Source organism: Prionailurus bengalensis, chromosome D3 (genome assembly GCF_016509475.1).
Source record: "Prionailurus bengalensis isolate Pbe53 chromosome D3, Fcat_Pben_1.1_paternal_pri, whole genome shotgun sequence".
Taxonomy (NCBI): Eukaryota; Metazoa; Chordata; class Mammalia; order Carnivora; family Felidae; genus Prionailurus; species Prionailurus bengalensis.
The window spans coordinates 68,573,896-68,597,807 of record NC_057356.1 but is presented as its reverse complement, the minus strand read 5'-3'; the positions used below and the strand labels follow the sequence as shown (position 1 = coordinate 68,597,807).

Sequence of the window (23,912 nt, the reverse complement as noted above, 5' to 3'; positions counted from 1 at the left end):
CGGGGAAGCAGGTGATGGCAACACCAGGAGGTGCCCAGATCACGCAGAGGGAACGTGTCGGGGCAATCCAGGTCACTGCCCTCGAACAGCACTGCTCCCTGCCTGGAGCTGGGCTGCCAGGGGCACAGGGCAACTCAGGCAGGGGTGGGAGGACCCCAAGAGGCCATCCTGCTTCCAAGAGGGCCGCCTTCCAGCCACCCCCGAGGGATGGCAAATGCAAAGCTATGGCCTCTCGTGGTGCTGCGTTCAAGTTTGCGATGCTTTGAGAACGACACACGGTTGGAAGAGGCCGTTTTCTGATTCTGAGAAAGAACTCTGAAACCAGGCGCGTTCGTTAAGAAGTATGTCTGGCTACGAGACTGACGGGTTTCCAAGGTGCCCGGGAGAGGTCCGCGTGCTCTGCTCTAGCCAGCATCTGCACCGCCTGGGGCGAGCACCCTGCTCCCTAGAAGTGGATGCTTCCAAGACATTCACAAATACCCCTTCCCTTCTCTTACACTGCTCTATTATCTTCTTCCTTTCAAAAACACAAAAAATGTCCCTTGACGCCACCCCTCCCCTGTAGGTGACAGGTTCCTCTTTCCCTGTTGCCTTTCACAGAAACTTCTCCAAAGACTTGTCCGCACGCACGTCCTCACCTCCACTGACTCCGCAGCGTGGCCTCACGTGGTGTCCGTGCTCGCCCCACTGACACCACGGGCCCCCGACCTCCTTGTTGCTAAACCCCGGCCGCTTCTCTGGCTGGTCGGATTGACCCCCCTCCGCCGCTCCCGAGGCTGCTCCTCCCTAGGTCCCAGGGCCGCTGCTGGGAGTGGGAGGGGGCAGCACATGTGACGAGTTGGCACCAGCTCCCAGTGGGATGATTCTCAGCCCTCCTGGAGCCTCCTCTGACCCGCGCCCTCCTGGCTGGCCTTCCCACCTCCTGGCCACTCCTCCATCTACCCCCACTCCGTGGGTCACCCCATCTGGTCCCCCGCCTGGAGCACCAGGTGCACACTGTCACTTTACACGACGCTCAAGTCCATGTCCCCAGGGATCCCGATGGCTTCCTGATCTCCAGACACTTCTATCTGAGCAACCGCGGGACAGCTCCCTGGTGACTACGAGGTCACCCAAACAGAAGAAAACGACTCTTGGTTTTCATCCCCACTGTGTTTTTCTTCCAGGCCTTCCCATCCCAGAAAATGGCGCCACCAGGCCGATGAACCGGGAGCCCACGCCCCTTCCTCCTTTCCCCGAAATCTCACGTCAGCAGGTCCCGTCGGTTCCAACTCAAAAACATAACTGGAATACAGTCCCCCTCCACACCGTCACGGCTGGGTTCCGAGCCACCACCCTGTCACCAGACAACACCAACGGCCCCGTAAGGCGCTCCCGGCTTCTGTGTTTGTCCCTTCCAATTCTGGCCCCCGGGCGTAACCAGGGTGACCTTCTGCAGTGGTAGGGCAGGCCGCCCCTGACTGGTACCTGGTGGGGCAAGGCCACCCCTGACCTCTTGCTTCTCAAAAGCTTCTCGGCAATTCTTGTTTCTTTTTTTTAGGTGAAATTTAGAAGCAAATAATTCAACGGCAAACCAATCCAGACCAAAGATCTACTCATTCAGTTCATACTTCCTGGAGGCCTCCTCCCTGCAGGCAGCGTTCTAGATTGTGAGGTCTGAGTTAACAATACTTCCCTTTGGACGGCTCTTGCCCTTTATACAAACCGAGTAAATTACAGCCTGGCTTTCGTAAACAGAAGCCCGGGGACTTACGTTTCTCTTTACCAAGCGATTGATCGCGCGGTAAGTGGTACCGGCCCCGTAGCTTTCCCCGGGCATCCGGGTTTTGCTTACAGACATTCCAAGGTGACGTTGTCGGCGCCGGTCGCTTACCTCCCTGAGGCAGGTGTAGATGGGGCAGACGAGCACGCGGAAGGGCTCGCCCGTGCTGCTGCGCATGGTGCCGAACACCTCGCACAGGAAGGTGATGAAGCCAAGCCAGCGCTCCACGTCTTGCTGCTGCAGCTCCTCCCGCACCGTGAAGTCCTTCTGCGGAGGCACAAGAGACCGGGTCAGCCTGGCCAAGGTCAACCCGCTCAGCCGTAGCGCCTACCGGCTAAGGGCTAGTCCGAGGCAACTGGTCAACCCCATGCTTTCAGTGGCTGGAGGGTGACTGCTGGGGACTCCAGAGCCACCCCGACCCGCGTCCACAGCGCCTCTTCCTCAGTTTCCAGATCGGGGGCCCGTCAGCCTTGCCTCGCTGACCCCAATGGCGAGGTGGGGGAGTGAGATGAAGGCGAGATGACACCTCTCCCAGAGTCATCGCCTCGCCCATTCCACCCCCTCTGGTTAACCTCCAAAGCATGCCTGCCACCTGAGGGAGGGTAACCAGAATATTGTCCTGCACGTCAGCCATTAGTGACTGAGGCCCGTCAGGGCTCCGGCACTGGGCTAGAGACAGCTACAGCCCCTGCCTGCCTAGGGTAAGTAGCAAGATTAGAGGCATTCATTTATCTTCCTTAAAAACAGTATCGCCCCATTGTGTGCCAGGCTCCGTTTTAAGGACTAGGAAATGACATGTTCACTCATAACTGTGATACAAGAATTAAGGTATTAAAGCCACTGGGGACAGGGGCGTCATTCTAGATGAAAGGTCTTTGGGAGCTCCGAGGCAGAAGTTATCACTTCCAGTTGGAAATCAAGGCCACGAAAAAGCTAGGATTCCGACAGGGGTGGGGTGCGTCTGGTGGGGAGAAAAACGATGTAGGGGGGGTAACATGGGTGTTTGGGAAACAGGGAGGTATAACCCAGCCTGGGTCCGGCATGGGTGGCATAGAGAGGACAAAACAGGAGGCAGGCCTGAGAAAGAGGGTGGGGCTAGAGTACGGACAATTGAAACCAGCCAAGGAGCTGCATTCTGTGTGACGGTTGGCAGAGGAGGTTTTGGGGTGTGTGCGTCACGAAAGGCCACGGTCATATCTATGCTCCTTACAAGGTTAATATGGCATGGATATGGAGACCAGACGGAGGCCACCGCAAAAGCGCAGGCTGCATGAAACCTGCACTCCCTGGCATTTGTGAGACGAGCCTCTGTGGTAGGTTAGATTATATTCAGAAATATATCTCCCCTGCCCCTTGTCTTTGGGTTCGGCCATATGACTTGCTTTGGCCAACAGGATAAGCAGAAGTGACAGGGCGCCGGTTCTGATCCCAGGCCTTAAATGGCCTGATGTTTACTCTCCCATGCTTCTCTCATTGTCATGGGAAGGCCATCCGGGGGCCGGTCTGATGGTCCCAAAGGGAAGATGAGAGACCCGCGAAGCAGGGCCCCACCCAAGTCTAGACGAGATCAGGTGACCCCCAGCCAACTTGGAGGCACATAAGACAAGACAGTAAGGTGTGCCGTTAGGATTTCTGTGGGTGTCTGTCGAGCCACAATAGCTGTCTGATACAGGATTGGCACATTGTCAAGATAAGGAGTCACAAAGCGATGGATTGCAGGGCTGATGGAAAAGGAAGACTCAAAGGTGATACCAAGATTCTGGATCTGGGTGACTGTGCCACCAAGAGGAACGGACACGGGACGACACACGCTGTAGAACGGGCGGCAGGCTGTTCCCACCGCCCAGTACCCGCCCCCTTGCTCATTTCGGCCGCACATTCTCCTGGCTGCCAGAATCTCACAGAAGACGTGGTTCACGTCTGCGCCTTGTGCGTGACGGAAGTGCCATCTAGAAACCTAAAAGGGCAGACGGGGCCGCAGCCTCCTTGGCTGGCAAATTCGGGCTGGGTGAGAAGATCTCCAAGAGACGTCACTCCGGTTTCTGCTTCTGATGAGCCTGGGTCACGGCTTATAATTTCACAGTTTGATCAGTTTAAAGCGTGTGTGTGTTTCAAACAATAGCAACAGCAGCCATTGCCCGTGCACCAGACACTGAGTCAAGTACCCTGTTCATATTCGATCATCACAATGATCCCATGAGGTAGGTCCTATTATTGCCCCATTTTATAGATGGTGAAACGGAGGTTAGAGAAGTTTGCCCATGGCAGAGCTGGGATTTGAACCCAGATCTGCCCGCTCTGGACAAGCTTTTCTTCCTCTTCCTTTTAATTTTTATTTTAAAAGTTTTCAGTGTTTATTTTTGAGAGAGAGAGAGAGAGAGAGGGAGAGACAGAGGGGGAGGGGCAGAGAGAGAGGGAGATAAAGTCTGAAGCAGGCTCCAGGCTCCGAGTTGTCGGCACAGAGCCCCACGCGGGGCTCGAACGCACAAACGATGAGATCATGACCTGAGCTGAAGTTGGACGCTTAATTGACTGAGCTACCCACATGTCCGTAAATGTTTGTATATTTTTGAGAGAGAGAGAGGGAGAGAGAGTGCAAGTGGGGAAGGGCAGAGAGAGAGAGGGAGAGAGAGAGACGGGGACAGAGGATCCGAAGTGGGCCCTGCACTGAGAGCAGGGAGCCCAGAGGGGCGGCCTGGTGGTGTTTTAGGTACCTGTGAATGAATACATGACTTTGCCCACCACCCTAGGCCTATAAAGGGCCCTGGACTGCTGTCCTAGAAGTCATGAATCTTTAGGTCATTTCATTCTCATTAGCCTGTGTTTGTCCCACTATATCCTTGTGTGGTCAGAGCAGAGGCAGACATTAGTGTTTCAATGTTCGAATGGGAGAGACTAAGGCTCAAAGAGGTTAAAAGACTGGATGGAGGTCACTTAGCATTGGAATCTGAGTAAGAACCTCCGCCCTACCATTGCTCTCGAAATCCTGGCCTGAAGGCTCTCAGCCTTGGTTGCACGCTGGAGTCACCTGGAGGAACCTGGAAGCTACAGATGTTTGGGCTCCGCTGCAGAGAGGTTTGTGTCGTTGGCCATGGTGGGGCCAGGACCCTGGTAATCCGTGAAAGCCTCCAGGTGATTCCGTTGTGCAACCGTGGCTGAGAACCACAACTCCCGGCCTTTATAAAGTGCCGACCTGGGAGTCAAGTCGGGGCCCTCTCTCAGTGCCTGAGTTATCCTTTCCCCATCTCCCAGAAAAATGCCTGTGCAGGTGGACATAGAAGAAGAAATCCCCACGACAACACTGAGAAGGAAGATAACAGTTCACCAACAGACTCCTCACCAGACTCGGGAGGTTGACGCCACTAACTAAAGTGCTGTCATGAAGAAGCTCTTGTTGCCCAGAGCAGCTTAGCCTCCTCCCAGAACACCAAAGTCAAGGGGTAGATGGGCAGGCAGCTTGGCCTTCAGCCCTTCCCCGTCGGCCCCTGGCTGGTAGGCAGTCTGTGGCTGCTTTCGCACCCCGTCCCGCGCACCAGGGCAGCTCCTACCAGCACTGCTCTTGCCCTGGTCACTAGGGATTCAGGGGCCGAAGGCACCCTGTGTCCTCAGAGGCGCGATACTATCAGGCAAAGCGCTCTCAGTCAGGAAAAGGCTTGGGGGCTGTGCATACCAGAAGCCAGAGTTTAAAAAACCGATCACATCTGATCAAAGAACTACAGCTTGACTCAGTTTCCTCCTGGTAATCAGTGGCCCCAAGAGAGGACTCTGTTTGGGGCTGGCAAAATGCACTAGGAATCTGAACACCTGCTAAATACTGGAAATCACACTTGGGGTGTGCACATGAAACCACCCACAGAGAGGAAGACTCGACCGCTGCCACAGCAGACATCGAGAATCCCAAGGATGATCCATACGGCTAACCCCAGAACCAAACTGAGCCTCTGTCATTCAAGGGTAAGGGAAGAGAAAAGCAATCTGCCCTCTATGGGAAAAGCCTGCACCGCAGAACAGGGGCTTGCCACCCTGAAGGCCTAATGGTAATGCATGGCTTTGAAAATGAAAACAAGGTGCCAAGAATAAATAAAGTTAAAAATTCAAGTCCAAAACATGGTGGGCTTTTAGGTCCCGAAGGGCAATAGCATGGGTTCTGTGACAGGTGGAGGGGCGTTCACAAGTAGGGACCACGACTCGCTAAAAGCCCCAAGCAGAGAGGAAGTGTTAAGATGGGAGCCGGCGTTCGGTGGGGAACCGAATGGGAATGAGGAACACAGTGGCAACCTGGGGACGTGAGCCGAAGGCAACAAAGGACGGGATGGGTTCTGCAGAAAAAGTCGTACATAAGACAAACTTGGAAAATAACTAGAAAGCTGAAGATGGATGAAAAGGAAATGAAAAAGGAGAAGACTGAGTGGACGGATGTCTGACCTATGAATTACAGAGGTTTTCAAAAAGGATCCCAGAATAGATGGGATGCAGAGAGCAGAGCGAAACACTTTGAGTTGAAAACCAGAAGTCAAAGAATACACTCTTCCGGTGGAAGGGGCGCCATGGCGTTCCGGAGCCCCACCATTGATACTTAGCAGGAGAATTTTCTTTTTTAATTTCAAGAAAAAGAAAAATTCTAAAAACAGCTTTGATCGGGGCGCGGTGGGGGGGGGCAGGGAACAGCCTTAGGTTTCTTACAAAGGAACAAAAATGTGGTTGGCCTTACACTTCTGTATTTGATGTTAAAACTCAGAGACACCGAGGCAACATCTTCGTTTGTTTGAGGGGGAAAAGAACACACAGAGCGCCGAGCAAAAGCAGGAGAAACGCATCTTACCTAAGTGAATGTTCTTCAAAGTCCTACCTACATGCTTAATAAGGAAGGAAATTCTGACACGTGCTACAACACAGGTGAACCTGGAGGACATTATGCTAACTGAAATATGCAAGCCACAAAATGACAAATACCGTATGATTCCTCCTCCACAGGTAACTGGAGAAGTCGAAATCACAGAAACAGAAAACAGAATGGTGGTTGCTGGTGGCTGGGGAGAGAGGGGACCGGAGAATTGCTTGATGGGTTAGAGTTCCAGTTCCGTAAGATGAAAAAGTTGTGGAGACTGGTTGCACAACAATGTGACCATAGCTAACGTGATGGAATTGCACACATAGAACCGGTCGAGATGGTCAATTTTACTTATGTGGTGTTTTCTGTTGCCGCAGTGAAAAATAATTTAAAAATGCAAAAGCTTTCTTAAGAGCATGCCCGGCCAACAAAATTTAGACTCAGCTTGAGGAAATCAGAGCATAGCAGGCAGGACCAGAAGTGAAAACTGAAACGAGGGAGACAGACTGATGAAGTTAAAATAAGTAATTATAACTTTGGTTGTAAGATAGAATCAAAAGCCGGAAACAGTGAAAGAGAAGCTATTTAATCTTTAAATGAAATCTGAATAAGAATCTTATAGTAGTAGTGATTTAATAATCTAAGATTAAATTACTGAAGACTGATAAATACTGGTAGAAAGGAACAGAAGACTGTAAGGCATACACATTTCATAATTTAGACCAGAAGGATTCACAAGCTATTGTGTTTTCCTTAAGTACGGTAAACATAGAAATAGAAGTTAAACTATGACTTTGCAAATATTAAAAGTAAACACTAGTAACCATTGGCCACACTGAAAACAGGATATATAAAATAAATGGATGGGTAAAAATAATGGTGGGAAAATAAAATGAAAACACTAGTAAAATCAAAGTAGTTTTCAAGATAACAATAGTTAAGTGAAATAAAAAAGGTTATATATATATATATGTATAATTACATTCATAATAGATAACAAGAAAGATTATATACTACATAGCATCGACTCAAATATATAAAACAAAATCTCTTGAAACATAAGAAAAAAAGAAGAACAGTATTTGGAAACGAAACCACTAGTATTCCACGGCTAATGGACAAAATTCAATCACTTAGATGGTTTCAATAATGTAATTAATAAGACTAAAGGGAAACTAGCCTCATGTAAGTTGTGATTCACTACAAATTTCCAAGCACAGAAATTCTATTTGGGCCAAGAATTAAGAGCGATAAAAGAACAGCCAATTACTTGGGTGTTTAAAAATAGTCTCCTAAAGAAAGATGGAATGAAGAGATCATCAAATATATGATAATAGATTAGGAAATAGAGAGTTATAAACACTTGCGGGATGGGGTCAAAGCTATAATGAAAGGTGAGTTCATAGTCTTAACTATTTGGGCTATTAAAAAGAGGAAGCAAATACATCATCCAAACCTATTCTGTCCAGTATGGTAGCCACTCGTGACATAGGACTACTGAGTGCTTGAAATGTGGTCATACAAACTGAGTTGTGCTGTAAGTGTAAAATAGAGAGGAATTGTTAAAGACTTAGTATCAAAGAATGTAAATGTCTCATATTTAAAAAATATCAACTACATGTTGAAATTTTGGATATACTGGGTGAAATATGTTATTAAATTTGAAATTACACATGTGGAGGAGGCTCCTGGATGGCTCAGTCGGTTAAGCTGTCTGACTCTTGACTTTGGCTCAGGTCATGACCTCATGGTTTATGGGATCAAACGCCACGTTGGGCTCTGTGCTGAAGCATGGAGCCTGCTTGGGGTTCTCTCTCTCTCTCTCTCTCTCTCTCTCTGCCCCTCCTCTCCAACCTCTCTCTGTCTCTCTCAAAGTAAATAAGCTTTTATTAACAAGGCTCTAGTAACTAAGGAAATATATGAAAGGACATAATAGAGATAAAGCCCCAAACTAATTAATTAGAAAACAGAGAAAGGAAATTATGTAAAATCAAGATAGAAGAAACAGAAATAAAGCAGAAATACAATCAAAATATTAAAAAAGATATATAGTAGATAAAAATGTAATAAAAGCTATTTACAACACTGTGTTGATGATTTGGGGGAAAATGATAAAACAGGCGATGTTAAAAAAAATAAATATAACCACACTTTACTTAAAAAAAATCAATAAAGGGGTGCCTGGGTGGCGCAGTCGGTTAGGCGTCCGACTTCAGCCAGGTCACGATCTCGCAGTCCGTGAGTTCGAACCCCGCGTCAGGCTCTGGGCTGCTGGCTCAGAGCCTGGAGCCTGTTTCCGATTCTGTGTCTCCCTCTCTCTCTGCCCCTCCCCCGTTCATGCTCTGTCTCTCTCTGTCCCAAAAAGAAATAAACGTTGAAAAAAAATCGATAAAAAAGTCAGAAAAGATAAAAATCATAAAACAAAATGAAAAATTCTGAATTTGGAGGTCTCTAAACTTATGATTTTTATAGGTAAGTTGATTCAAATTTTCAAAAAATTAGATAGCTGCTCTGCTATGTTGACTGATCTAGAACATAAAAAGATAAGTTTTTCCAGTTTCCTATTACCCAAATCTCATGATAGTATATTACAAGCAAGCAAGTCTATGGGCTTATCTCTCCGATGTGAGTTGATGTGAAAGTCCTAAATGAAATGCTAGTAAATAGATCGTTATAACCAAGTAGATTTTATGCCGGAGAGGCAAGGACGATTTAGTATTAGGAAATCTATCAACATAATATATTACATCAATAGGCCTAATTAAAAAATTGCAGCAACGTCCATGACCCTTGGAAGGAGATAAAATGATTTGATGTGGTTACGCGTATGAAAAACCCAGGAGAACCCTCTAATAAAGATTCGAATTAAGAAGACAGTTTAGCCACTAATTAATTAATAAGAGTATTTAGACCCAAAATTAATAAACAAAAATCAACAGCTTTTTAAAATAAGATTAACCAGTGAGATATTTTAGTGCACAAAAGCTCCTTTTTTAAAGCAACAAAAATACTTAACCAACATTATTTAGAAATGTGCAAAATTTCTATGAAGAAAATTGCAAAACCAAACTGAGAGATTCCAGACAGTCTTCCACAAATGAAGAAACACACAATGTTCCTTAATGGGTAGATAGCATTATAAAGATGGTGATTCCCTGTGAAATAATTCACAAGCGTAACTTCGGTTTGTACTCCATATTCCAATGGGAACTCTTTGGAGGGAAAAGGGTTTAAAAAAATAATCCTAATAGTAATTTGAAAGAGTACAGGAGAAAAGCTAAAATCAGAACAATCAAAATTGCAAAGAGTCATACGGTTTTTCACCTATCCTAAAGCTTTAATTCGAAAGGGTGTGGAACTGACAAAAGTAAGAATGGATAGTTAGATCACATAGCCTAGAAACAGATTTGGTATCCATAAGGATTTATCACATGGTCCCCAGAGGACCACAAATCAGTGGCAAAGGGAGCATTAGTCACTCAGGCAACAGTACAGGTACAGCTGTACTGTTGGGAGTTGGGGGGGGGGGGATAATACTTTAGAGTCTCCCTTCACACTGGGCCCTAAAATGAATACCAGATGGAATAAAGAGGTAAACCTTCGAGAAAAAAAAAAAAAAAAAGAAAGAGAGAGACAAACCACATGAATTTGAAGAAAATTAGATCGAGAATAAAATTTCTGGATGGAGAAGGGCTTTCCACATTAACACAACAAAGGAATGCATCAAAATATTACAAACACACTTAGAAGGCAATTAATAGTCTGGGAAAAAAGTCTGTAATAAATGTGACACAGGGCAACAGTCAGTCTATAAACACCTTGATCAAATTTGTAATACAAGTACTAAATCCCTCATGGACGAATGGGAAAAGGCCATTAAAGGATAATTCACATATGAAAACATAAATTGCTGATAAATAAATAGAAACAAATTAATTAAGTCTCAGTAGTAATCAAATTAATGAAAATACCATTTTTTTCTACCTTCTATATTAATAAATTAAAAACCGGTAATTGTCAGTGCTGGTGAGGATGCGGTGAGATAGACATTCATATGCGTGCCGTGTAAATTGGTTATACGTTCCTAAAAAGATCTTAAAATAAGCCTTCAAAGTGTTCTTATTGTTTTTTTTTTTTTTAATTTTTTTCAACGTTTATTTATTTTTGGGACAGAGAGAGACAGAGCATGAATGGGGGAGGGGCAGAGAGAGAAGGAGACACAGAATTGGAAACAGGCTCCAGCCTCTGAGCCATCAGCCCAGAGCCTGACGCGGGGCTCGAACTCACGGGCTGCGAGATCGTGACCTGGCTGAAGTCGGACGCTTAACCGACTGCGCCACCCAGGCGCCCCTCTTATTGTTTGATTTAGTGATTGCACTTGGGGATAATTATCATAAGGCAGTATTAATAGTAACAGGAAAAATAAGCTTAACAAGCACAAAAATTCAACAACCTAAGTATCCAACAATAGGAGAATGATTAAGTAAGCGATAATCCTTGCACCCATTAAAAATTATGTTTATGAGAAGTTTATAACACCACGGGAAAATGGCTATATCACGTTAAGTGAAAAAACCGAAAGCATAATTGCATGTAATTGCATGTAATCGCATCCACAAAATTTTTAAAAACATTTTTATTTATTTTGAGAGAGGGAGAAAGAGAGAGAGTGTGAGTAGGGGGAGGGGCAGAGAGAGAGAGAGGAAGAGAGAGCCGGCTCAGTGCCGTCAGCGTGGAGCCCGATGCTGGGCTCGAACCCACGAACCGTGAAGATCATGACCTGAGCCGAAATCAAGCGTCAGATGCTCAACTGACTGAGCCACCCAGGCGGCCCCGTGAAATTTTCTTTGAAAGGAAAAAGATGAGAAATATCCAAGGTATAACAGTCGTTGTTTCTCAATAGTGGATTTAAGGATGACCTTTGTTTTTTACTTTTTATTACTTCCTGAATGTTTCTATTTTTCTGTGAACATTTTGTTTTATAATCAGAAAAGCAGCTCCTTAGGAAGAAATTGGCAGGTTGTGACCCTTTCCCTTGATTTTTTTTGACGAGGACAGCGGAACTCCTGGAGCGTTCTACAAGCTAGCGTTGACTCTCACTGGAAGGGTGGGGAAATGCGTTGTGAACATGCCCAGCTCAGAGGCCACCGAAACCCAGCTGCGTGTCTTCTCTGGGCACACATGTTGTCGGCTGCCGGCTTTTCCTCTGAAACAAGGAGCTCTTTTCTGCCAACCGAAATCGGCCGTCCCCTGGGTCTCAGCTCTGCCTTCAACATCGGCCTCTTGCATCCAGAACCAGCAAGGGGCCTCAGATTGGTGGCAGCCATTTCAAAGTCTGGTATTTGGCTCCAGGTTCTCATCTGCCTGGCAGGCTCCCTCCCAGCAACCCCTAGTGCCTTTCCCCAAACTTTAAGGCTACCATTTAAGCCCTGTTTCCTGCCTAAAACTATTTATTGACGTACTGCTATTTCCTGCACCGGCCACATCAATAAGCCCTGAAAGCCATTCAGTGTCTCAGGTTTCTCAAGGCATTCTGGGAAATTCTTCCCCGCTCTGGATAACCACATGAACTCTGGCATGATAGAGTCCTGTGGTCAAGCCAAAAACAGCTGCGTACAGGCACAGGGGGGAGACACCCCCGCCCCCAGGCAGCCACGGCACTGGGGAGATGCCGTCCTGAGCGAGGGGAGGGGTAAGGCATAAGGATCACAGTGTATTCGGACACTTCCTGAAGTCCACGGGCGGCCCCACCGCTCCCTGCAAACTCACCATCATTCCCTTCTCCTTCTTTGAAAACAAACGACCCGGGGAAATGTGCCCATGCACACTCTCCACCCCCAGTGACTCCGGTTTGTTTCTGGGCAGAGAGGTGGCTGGGGCTGCCATCTCCCCAGCGGGGAGGAGAAAGTGCACTCTTATTTACTTCTGGCAGGAAGTTTCTTTTTCCTGGAGAGGCTGGGATGAGACGTGGGAGGGACAGGCATTGAGGAGCTGGTGACAGCCAGCGGCAGTGAGTGGGTCTCAGCCCTTCTCCTCGGCCACTGGCTGGAGGGCTCAAAGAGAGTATTTGATGGAATTCTTTATATTGGAAAGACGAAAAGTCATTTTCGACTAGGAGGTGCTCTATTTTTATTCGGCGCAGGCTTTCACTTCCTTCAGGCTTCTGCTTCAGTGTCAGCCACTCAGGGAGGCGCCCCTGCTGCCGACTCCCTCTCTAAAGTAGCAGTCCCCCCAGAGGCAGGGGAATTCCCAAGCCCAGAGCTGGTCCGGAGAGGAAACTAGAGCCTAGCTAGATCAATCTCCCGTGGCCTGAGACAGAGAATCCTGGATGTGCCATTTCCTGTCCTTTTCTGGGGTGGGGCCTCGGGGCTCCACGAGACCCCTCTGCAACCTTATGAAAAGGGATTCAGGGAAATTAAGCCACCTCAGGTTGGTTTCAGTGGCTCTGTACCAGAAGAAGTGATGGCTGTAAAAACAGGCCCACCTTCTGTGATTGAACAGTGGATCCCTGGGCTCCGGGCAGGACGGAATGGCGCTGGGGGCCAGGCATCAGGACACATGGCCGGGCTGGGTCGGTAAGGAGAATGGGCTGGGGCTGGGTGGGCATGCCTCCAGCACAGCGCCAGGGTCAGGGGAGGAGAAGGGAGGAAGGGCTATCTGGTAGGCATCTTTGTCTTGGCCAGGCTTCCTCCGGCAGCCCACACACCCTGCCTCTCAGACACCCACTTGGGGCAGCATCATGGAAGGATCACCCAGGGCTTGGCGTACCTCCGACTGGGTCAGAGAGACCTTCTTGGCTTCAAAGAGTGACGCGTGCGGTGTATCTGGCGCACAGTAGGTGTTTAACAAGTGGCGGAGAGACCTCTTGGTCATCGCATCCTGAGTTCGTTCTGTCCACCAAAGCTGGCCCCGAACCTGGCTGCCCCCCATCCTTCTGGCAGGCTGTGGGTGCAGCCCCGGCCGAGAGGCATGCTCACCAGGCTGCACCCACAGCTGGCCATCACGGCCACACTGTGGCCACGGCTGCTAGTCTTGACTCGGTCTTGTTAGGCGCTGAGGCCTGGCACTGGGGATTCACTCAGTAGTACGTCAGCTCTGGAACAGTGAGACTCTGACCCATAGGTCACTCAGGCTCGGGCCTGAGTCTGCTGTGGCTCCCCATCTTGTCTGGAGGGAGAAGGTGGCCCGGAGGCCAGTGTGAGCACAGGGCTGCAGCCTTTCCCCCCACGACTGGTTGCTTGCCTGGAGTTCTGATATCTGCTGGGCCCTGCACTGCTCCTTGGCTCTGGGCATGTCCTTTCCCACTCCAGGCGGGACTTCTCACTGAGTATCCCTGACTTGCCTGGCCCGCGGACCAGACATCCACCCACATGATGCCAAAGCCCTGGTCACTCTCACTCTCCACTGCTTCACTCTGCTGTGCGCTGTTGGGTAGCGATCTCAGCTGGGAGTGACAGAAACCCTCCCAAACCTGCACACGGCCTCAACTGGCTAACGGGAGGGGTGGGGTCCAAGGACACAGCCGATCCACGGGGCTCACGCAATGATGCCAGAGCTGGCCCTCCCGCTCTTGCCTCTGCCTGTCTTGGTTTTGTGCATATTAACCACGTTCTCTCCTGCCAGGGTCTCCCTTTGCGACGGCAAAGGGCAGAGATGGTGGTCAGTGGGTCCCAATCTCTATCATAATGGCCTGTGAGCGGAAGGCTGACAGACCTCCCTCTGTCCTACTGTCCAAACCACAAATCTCAGGGACAGATTCTGATTGGCCCCGCTTGTCACATGACCATCCCTCAGCCCAATCACTGCGGACGTGGACATGGGGCTCCCTGATCTGCCAGACCCATGTTGCCAATTTCGTAGCTGGGCAGGTGGGGCGCTATGACTGGTCCCCAGACCACAGATAGAGGGAACAGCTCCCCACTGCAAACACAGATTTGGGTCTGGGACCATCACTGTGGCTTTCACACATGCCTGAAACGCTCCAGAGCATCATGTCAAATGCCCTGCCTGTTGGTGGGTACTATAGCCCTTTGAGTCCCACTCAAAAGGATGAAGAGAGAATAACGTTATTGGATGATCTTGAATCTGCTTGAATCAGTGGAAATGAAAATCGTTCCCCCAATCCCAGCCCTCCAATTATTACTAATAAAAAAAAAAAATCACTGGAGACACTCTCCATCACTGATGGTTCATGGACGGCGCTGTGGCTGGGAACAGCCATCAGCCACTTCCAGTTGAATCTAGAACCTTCTGGAGACATTCTCCAAGCCTCCCGGGGTGTGAGCACCTAGAATATCTCTGGCTTGGCAAAATCAGGTCAGGTTGGCTCAGCTCTGCTGATCTGTATGAGGGGGGGCGGGAGCAGCAGCAGCACTGGGGTGCAGTGGGGAGAAGCTGAGAAATCGGGCTGATTCAGTGGGAATTCTGTCTCACACTTAGGCAGGCGTGAAGCCTCATTATCAGGCGAGGGGGAGCCAGCTCCTGCTGTGGCTGTGGCCTTGAAAAGCCCTCAGAAGAGGCTGGAAGTTTTGCTTTCGGCCTGAGGAGGAAGAGAGGGCTGGACTGTTTGACAGACAGGAGTACCGGTGGGGGCGAGCAGAGTGTCATAGGACTCATGGAGCCTCAGAAGACACTCACAGGTACAATTTGCAAGGTACAGGTGAACCGGAGCACCGAAGTCTCCCGGGGCAGCCCTCAGTAACCAGCCAGAAGACGATGTGGGAGGTACCCTGGCTGCCAGCCTGATTTGGGGGCCAGAGGCCCACCATCCATTCACGTGGCACTTTTCTTTTCAGACCACTTCTACAAGTGTTACTTCACACAGCATCTCACACTTCTGAGGCTCGTTGGGCTCGAACCCAGGTCCCTGATTTGGCTTCTGGTGCTCTTCCTTCCCCAGAGGCGTCCTGTCCAAAAAGGCTCACCTGTGGACAGGACAGCTGCCTGCCTCTGCCCTGCCTTTCCCTGCGGGTGCCCCCAGATGAGAGGGCCCAGCCATCAGCTCTGCAGAATTGACATTCCTCTCTGCCTGGCTGCCACCCTGCCCAGAGAGTGGCCGTGGCCTTGGAGGCACATAGGGTCACCAGGGTCTGCCCCGGCATAGGGAGGTCTTACCCATCATGCAGAGCTCTCTGTGGGGAGGGAGGGGGCGTGCACGCTATGGCCTCAGCTCCGGGAGCAAATAAAAGGCCACAAGTCTGCAAAATAAAAACGCCACAAGTCTAGTTTGGGCAAGTTGCTGTGCGGTTATTGGGGCAATCGCTGTCTGTGCCTGATTCCCCATCAGGCGTAGAGTGGAAAGAGACTAAATGACCTGCACTGGGTCAGGAGGATGACAGAGTGATGAAATGGATGTGAAAACCCTAGGGAAAAGGTGAGAACCCTCCCTGCTAAAAAAGAGTTATGATGCCCACATGACACGATTTTACGAACAAGGCATACAGGAGACAAGTACCCTGGCTGGGGTTTTCTGTGTGAGGAAAGTGGGAGCTGGGGCTAGAACCCAGCTTTTCCAGCTTTCGGGGATTTCTAGGGTCTGGTCCTAGAGTTTCTGCCTGGACCAGATGCTCCCACAAAAGTCGGGTCACCTGTGGCAGGCAGAAGTGCTGTCTGGGATCCCACTGCTCGGGGCCAGGCCCGCAGGCTGTGCTCTGGAAACGGTAATGAAACTGAAGACATGCAATCCTGCTTTCAGGGAGCAGCCCCATCACTTCTGAAACTGTCTGGAAGCCCGGCGATAAAAATAGATAATTACACAGGCGTTATTAAACTATTTATAGAATTTGAGAAAACCCCTTGAAATGCTCACGCAAAGATTTGGCCTTTAATGGGGATTCCAGAATGACTCAGCCTGAAGCCCAAATCCACCCTCGACTTTGAACTTTGCCACAGACGAAGTCTTCAAAAGTCACACTAACATTTATGGGGCATTATCCCTCAGGGAAGCTGGGATGGGGTGCACACATCTTTTATCAAGCTGCATCCCGAAGTGTTTATTGGACCACAGTGAAGCAACTACGACTAGGGGTGGGGTTCCTGGAGGGGAGCTGGACTGGAGGAGGACACAAGGTGCAGAGGGCTCACGGAAGGCCACAATTTGCACTCGTGAAATGGGGGTCCTGGCTCCTGCCCCGATTATAAAGACCCATATGGGGATATGGATGTGGAAGGGACGGTCACGCTTGCTATTTTCTGCAAAGAGGTGGATGGAAGCTGTTTGCATCAGGCTCTGTCTGAACGCGTCCCTCTATTGCAACGTGCCGTTGCGTTTGGAACCATGTGGGCTTGATGCCTGCTCTGTGCTCAGTGCTGCGGGGGTGGGGGTGTCCCTGAAGGAAGCACTCAGGCCCTCTTGATGAGCCGTGAGCTCCAGGCCACAGACGAGATGGGCCCTTATGTTGTTCCGAGGAGGCTTGAGTCCCCGGTCAGGGTGGATGACCGGTGGTCGGGTGGGCAGACTCCGAGAGCCTCGGTGCCAGGCAGAGGCCCTCTGCTAGATCTGTTTCACACGGTTGGGAACTTGCCCGAAGTCAAGAGTACACACTAGGGGCTCAAAAGCCAAAGTGGCCTGGATGATCGGACTCCCATCCAGCCCTTGGACCTGGGTAAGCCCCAAGACCTCCCACAGCCTCATATTCCCACATGGGAAAGGGTAACAGGGCTAGACAGAATGAGAGTGAAAACTGCCTGGCCGAGGGGGATACTCAATGGATGTTTGTCCCCTCCTTGCCCTTGTTTCCTTGGCCTTCCCAAATTAGGCCCCAAGAATATCCATGCCAGGTGTGATGGGATAGCCTGTCTGACCTCCCACTCCTTGACCGGTGTGTGGTGGGAGTTAGAGCCAGGCATGGGTGATGGCATCTGTGCAGAGGAGGAACTGTGGGTGGTACTGACATCAGGTTACTGAGCCAGAGGAGGCGCAGGGGTGGGAAGCATCCCACTGGGAGCTGACGTGCTGGCTAACACAAGTCTCATGTGATACTTTATTTCCTTGGCTAGACGGGAAGCCTTTTGGTGTCTTCCTCCTTCCTCACATAACCGGCAGAGAGTAGAGCTGGGTATAAAACAGCAGTTTGGAGACTCTTGATGACTTCACTTGAGGGGAGGCCTTCCAGATATTTCTGCTGAAGGGCGTGTTAACTGTGAAATACTGGAAGAGTTGGAGAAGAAAAATCCATCCTGTCTCCATGCATACCAAGGTGCCCCCACTCCACCCCGCCGAGCTTCTCTCACCAGGACTGGGGACACTCTGGCCCTTGCGAAGCTCACCCACATACTCATCCTGCAACTGTTGGCCTTGTTGTTTTCTCCTCCCAGAGGCCTCCTGCCTTCTCTAAGTAAATCCTCTACTCTGCTTACTGCCCCATCACTATATCATTTGCTCTTCATCGTGGCACATAGCACAATTGCGAATTATACACCTGCTGGTTTATGTGCCCAGTGACTGCCTCCCCCACTGGGGCCACAAGCACCGTTAGGGCAGCGGAATTGTTTTATCCCCCAATATACATCCAGCGGCCAGGTAATAGGCTTTTAGCAAGTATTTACAGAGTAACTGAATAAATGAATGGGGGCCTCTGAGGCATCTCAGTCCCAGGGAGAGGGCGTTGTTAAGGCAGAGGGAGGTGATCTCTTGGCTGCTCTACCGGTAGGGAACTTCTGTCTTAGATCTGAGCTTGGCAAAAGATCAGAGAGGGCATGAATACAGGATGGGTTGTATTCTAGATGGGATTGTAAAGGGAAGTTTCCTAAGAAGAAAGGTAGATGCTAGGATGGGAAGCTCATCCTGTCCTTATTCAAGTTTCTGCTCACATTTAGAAGGAAGAAAGGGATGATTCCTCATCAATATGGAGTCCAACAGGAGCCAAGAGAGAAAAAGGAGCTCTGAAATTAGAAGAGGGTGTGTTAAGCTTACTAAGAGATGATCTAGCAGAAAGACCAGAGGATCTGCCTCTCTGGGGCTAGGTGACCTTGGGCAAGTTATTCACCTCCCTGGGCCTCAGTTTGGTCATCCACAAAATGGGGCTGATGATACTTGTCCCATCAGACCCACGAGTGGTGGTGAAGACTAAATGAGGGACGTCATCGATACAAAATCCCCTGGAGAACTGAAAGTACTCTACAAAACTGGGTGGTTGGCCTTGAGGGGTGGGAATCACACTTGGCTCATCAGCCCCTTAACGTCCAGCTAGGTCCTGGCCTTGCATAAGGTGAACTGAGACCTTCCTGAATTGTTCCACATGTCCAACGGCTGCCAACTGGCACCGATCGCCTCCCCACCTGTGGTCCTGCTGACCTGGCTCGGTATTCTAGACATTTTGGGCTGGATTATTCCTTTCTGTGGGGCGCTGTCCTGCACACTGTAGTCCTCTACTCACTCGATGCCAATCGAGGCTCCAGACCTGCACCCCGAGTAGTGGAGACAAAAACTATCTCCAGCGGTTTTCAACTACATGCTGGAGGCAAAATCACCCCCCAGCTGAGAGCTACTGCCTCAACTGAAAACTCTACACAGTCCTATACCCCACGGGGCAACTTTTTAGGACATGGCAAGACTCAGAGGCACCGGAAAAACGCTGGGGAACAACGCAGCGAGGGGCTCTACCAAGGCCTATTAGGGGACACTCCCGAAACTGTCTTTAGAAACCTCCTGGGGCCGGCACCTGTCACACACCTGCCCACCAGGCCGCCACCTCGCTGGACTCAGACTGGAACGCACGCTGACTCGGCACACACCCAATATGAGTATATACAACCTGCCCCTGTGTCCAGTCCATACACTGTGGGCCGTTTTCCTTCTTGTGGATTACAGACACAGAATGAGGATTTTAAAGAAAGCTTGAGCCCTGATGTGTGATGACCCAAAAGCCCAGAAGGGTAAAAATAAAGCTTGGCCTCTGGAACTAACAGCTCTGTGCTTAGGTTGTGATGTCAGCCCCGTGAGCAAATTATCTTTCATCAGTCTGGCTGTATTTTTAAATGTGAACAGCTTAGCACACTTAGCACGACTTATTTGGGGGTACCTTGGACAACAGATAATGAAACCGCATTCGGCGGATGATACTGACAAATACCTCCCACGCCAGTGTCCCCAGATAAAAATAACGTCAGCTCGCTCACAGGTCTGTGGAAAGAAAGGGCAGGAAGCTGGAGGTACCCATCGCGTCTGGCACTTCCCCACCCGCCCGCCGGCCCCTTGGTGGCACCGGCTCTGCTCCAGGCGGAGGAAGTGTTCCCCGGGGGACAGGTGATGTTCTGACTAAGTGAGAGGAACTGAAGACCTGGAAGGGGTGGTCTGTCTCCCCTCCCATGCCGCCAGCTCTGCCCAGCACGGAAGGCACCGCTTCCTTGGCAAACACCCAACGGGAGGCCAGAGGGCACTCTGGGAGTCTGGGCAGGGCTCCTGGCCTTGCTGAGCCCCATCTGGAGAACAGGTTCATACGAGGAGCCCTACCACCTCTCACAGATACCGCGAGATCCCAATGCTTGATTCCTGTCCCATAGGGGGGAGGCTGGCTGCAGGCCTCAGTGGAATTATCCCAGAGGCTCCCCCCTGCCCTAGAGCGCCCCCAGCGGCACGCCCCAGTGCCTGACGTTGCCCCATTAGCACCACACCTTTAGGAGAAGGCGCTGTTTCTCCAGAAACACCCCCCCCGCCCCCCGGTCAAACCACAGGTAAAATATCAACTACAAATCACATTGGCACAACTTAGCTGATCAGAAACTTCCCCTTTATATGAAAAACAGGACTCAAGACAGGTGGGGTTTGAAGAGAGGAAAATTAAGGGTAGTTCAGATACTCCTCAAGGGGCAGCACTATGGGAAATCATTGGGGTGGCCCATCACAGGAGGCCTTGGGAGTCCACGGGGGACTTTGACAAGGGTACTTCGGACTCGGACAGGGAAGGCTGTTGGTGCAGAGTCTGCTGACATGGCTTTTTGGCCCTGCGCTGGGCACGTCTGACTCCAGCCGTCAGTGAAAAGGCTCGAGCCGTGTTCAGGATGGCCCAAAAGACACTGCAGGTTTCCGACACAGACTTAAGCAGTGGGATGGGGGGAACCATTCCCGTTTGAGGAGTGTAAGGGAGGAGCGTGCTCACAAATATTTCAGAAGCCACAAGCACATAAAAGAGGCAAGCCTGGGGGCTCCTGGGTGGCTCAGTCGGTTGAGCCTCCCACTTCGGCGCAGGTCATGATATCGCCGTTTGTGAGTACGAGCCCCACATCGGGCTCTCGGTTGTCACCGTGGAGCCTGCTTTGGATCCTCTGTCCCCCCCTCTCTCTCTCTGCCCCTTCCCTTACTTGAGCGCATATTCTCTCTCTCTCAAGAATAAATAAACATTAAAAAAAAAAAAAAAAGAGGCAAGCCTGTTCCAAATCCTTCTCCCCTAGTCAGCTTTGGGGAGGCTGCAGGTGCAGTGTGTGGTTCAGAGTGTGGGGGGCATCTACTGAAGTTAAGATGGTCTCTTCCTTTTATTTATTTTCATTTATTAGAAAAAAAATTTTTTAATGTTTATTTTTGAGAGAGAGGGAGAGACAGAGAGTGTGCAGGGGAGGGGCAGAGAGAGAGAGGGAGACATAGAACCCGAAGTAGGCTCCAGGCTCTGAGCTGTCAGCACAGAGCCCGACGCGGGGCTCGAACTCACAAACCGGAGATCATGACCTGAGCCGCAGTCGGACGCTCAGCCGAATGAGCCACCCAGGCGCCCCCTGGTCTCTTCCTTTTAATACTGTCCATGTTGATAAGCTGCTTTCTGCTCTACTCTAACCAACTCCAGCTAGTCCCCTCTTTCTGTGCAGAGACCCTCACTGAATTAAAAAGCTTAAATAAAAACTTAAATTAAAAAAAAAAAGCAGAACAGTGAAAATGTTTGCCATTTTAAAAATTGGTCTCTTGGGGCTGGCGGAAGGGGGGTGTTCCCCCTCTGCCCTAAGCACGCAGGTCTCGTGACTGCTCGTGCCTGAAAGACAGCACCTGCCTTAGCACTGTGGGTGACTAACAGCTCAAGGCAGAGACGGCTAGGACTCCGTCTTTCTGGGGGGGAAAATCCCATTATCCATAAACCTTCAACTCTTTCACAAAGAGACAGGGTTTCTGAATCATTAAGCGAGTGACCACAAAGAAGAGGTGTATACCCCAGTGCCAAACCCCATTTTGGGGACTCAGAGGAAGGACGTCTTGTCATACCTTCCAGGTGCGTGAGCTCCCGGGGAAAAGTAGGACCCGCCTATCTGAAAGAGTCCAGAGACTACAGACCCCTCTTTCCTTACAAGCCATTTTAAGAGGTTTAAATAAATAAAACTAAGATGTGATTTTTTTTTTCTTTTGCCCCTCGACAAGCATTTTCATCAGATGGAAGAATTCACTGTAGACTTCCTTGAATTTGGGGACTCCCTTAGAACAGCCCTGACTAGGGTCATCATACCCTCAGGAAGCTGTCTGTATGGGAGCCGACGACTGTGGAGAGACGGGGAGGGGCTGGGGGAGAAGCTAAAGCCCACCGACAGGTCACACCATCTTTCGAGGAGAAGGGAATCGTGACAGCTGAGGATCAAAATCCCTGGCCAAGATAATGCCACCTGCGTCCAAAACACGGCTTCGTCCTAATATGAAAGTAACATTAGATAAAGCCAACACAGGAAGTGAAGACAAAACTGCCTGCTTGTGATTTCTGCGCTTTGTCATAGAGCCCGTGTAGAACCCCAGCCCGCTAATCTGGAGTCTGCAACACTCCATCCATCTGTGTACCATCCCTCCTTCCCTCCCTCCTTCCCTCCCAGATGTTCATGGGCTTTCTCTGCCACACACTGACGCCAAGGCAGTATGCGCCATGGGCCTGGGGGAAGGAATGTCCTAAGCAGCAGTCTGAGATTTGCTGAACAATCAGGAAAACCTACAGAGTTCGACAAACTCCGGGTCTGACAGGCATCTCCAGAGGGCATCTGCTCCAATCCCACCTGCTTTCAATCATCCTACGTGGCTTGTAAAGCTGTCCTATTTTTAAAGCTATTCTGGGAGGAATGTCCCCAAACTTCCCTCTACTTCCAAGTTTTCTCTCTACTTGCTACCCCACGCAGTTGGCTACTGAAAGGTCAACCCCCTCGCTCAGCTGGAGCTCCCATCTCTGGGACCATCGGCCAAAACCTACCCCCTCTTGGCGTAAGGCCCCCCACCCACCTTGGGGGGCCTGCGGGGGAGCCTGGTTTGCTGGGAGGAGCTTAGCTAAGAGACTTAGCTCATGAGTCTCTTAGACCTGGCTCTCCTGCTCACTCCATCTTTCCATCACCGCTGTGCTAGAATGCTGCCGATTCCTCGCCTGACGTGACTTAGGAGTGTTCAAGAGCTCAAACTTGCCTTCAGCTTTGGGCCTGGCTGGGAAGAATGAGTCTACTGAAGGAGCAGCAAAAAATACAAGAGGCGGGGGTGCCTGGGTGGCTTAGTCGGTTGAGTATCCGACTTCGGCTCAGCTCCCGGTCTCACGGTTCGGGAGTTCGAATCCCGCACCAGGCTCGCCGCTGTTGGCGCAGAGCCTGCTTCGGATCCTCTGTCCCCCGCCCTCTCTGTTCCTTCCCAGCTTGTCCTCTCTTTCTCAAAAATAAATAAAATATTAAAAAAAAAATTAAAAATACAAGAGGTATTGCCTATCGATCTCTAGGAGGAAGGGGTGGGGAGCAGAAAGATGGCAGGGCAGGGTAAATGGGATAGAGCACCCCATGGCACTTCTGTGGGGAGCCAGTCGACAGGCCCAAAGGATCCCTAGTGGTGTGGGTACCACCCCCTCCATCTGGTGATGAGGATGAGACCTTCCGTAGAGCAGAAGAGAAGTTAATAGAGGCAGAACTGCAGCCCCAACTCCATTTGTCTCAATTTCCGGTGTCCCACTGGCGGGGCTGTGTAGGCATGGTTGGCTGGGAGACCTTCCAGGACTGCTTATTTGCAAGGCTGGGCTAAGCGGCATAGTCCCTGTGGTCTGGGCATCGGCCTTCTGGGAATCAGGCTGTCCCTCAAAGCCCTTCCCTATTTTCCCGGGGAACTGACGGGACCCAATGGCACTCAAATCTAGTAACGCTGCGGTGGGCGGACATTTTGAACTCCATTATTCCTGCCGGGGCATTTATCCCGTGACCCGAAAGGAGAGCTTGGGAGGGATTTTTAGGGAGAAGTAGATGGAAGAGGTACATCAGCAGGATAATTATTAAAAAGGAAAAGGGGAGGAGGGGTTCGCGAGCAGCCTGCTGGAGCCCGTGGCCACACACCAGGCCATCCTCCTCCAGCGTATTCTGTTTACTGAGAGATCGCCATGGAGGCAGGAAACATTT

The 23,912-nt window shown here is 50.2% G+C and overlaps 1 protein-coding gene across 8 annotated transcripts in view; it reads right to left on the bottom strand.

The window, feature by feature from the left end:
* CTIF (cap binding complex dependent translation initiation factor) overlaps nucleotides 1-23,912 on the bottom strand; it is a 296,988-nt gene that overhangs the window by 38,311 nt on the left and 234,765 nt on the right. For 6 of the 8 annotated variants that reach the window (XM_043558766.1, XM_043558768.1, XM_043558769.1 and 3 more), the window contains one exon: nucleotides 1,874-2,029. The exons of the other annotated variants lie outside the window; for them this stretch is intronic. In XM_043558766.1, coding sequence (XP_043414701.1) covers nucleotides 1,874-2,029 — 156 coding nt within the window. The remainder of the gene's footprint in view (nucleotides 1-1,873; nucleotides 2,030-23,912) is intronic. 8 annotated transcript variants of the gene reach the window in all.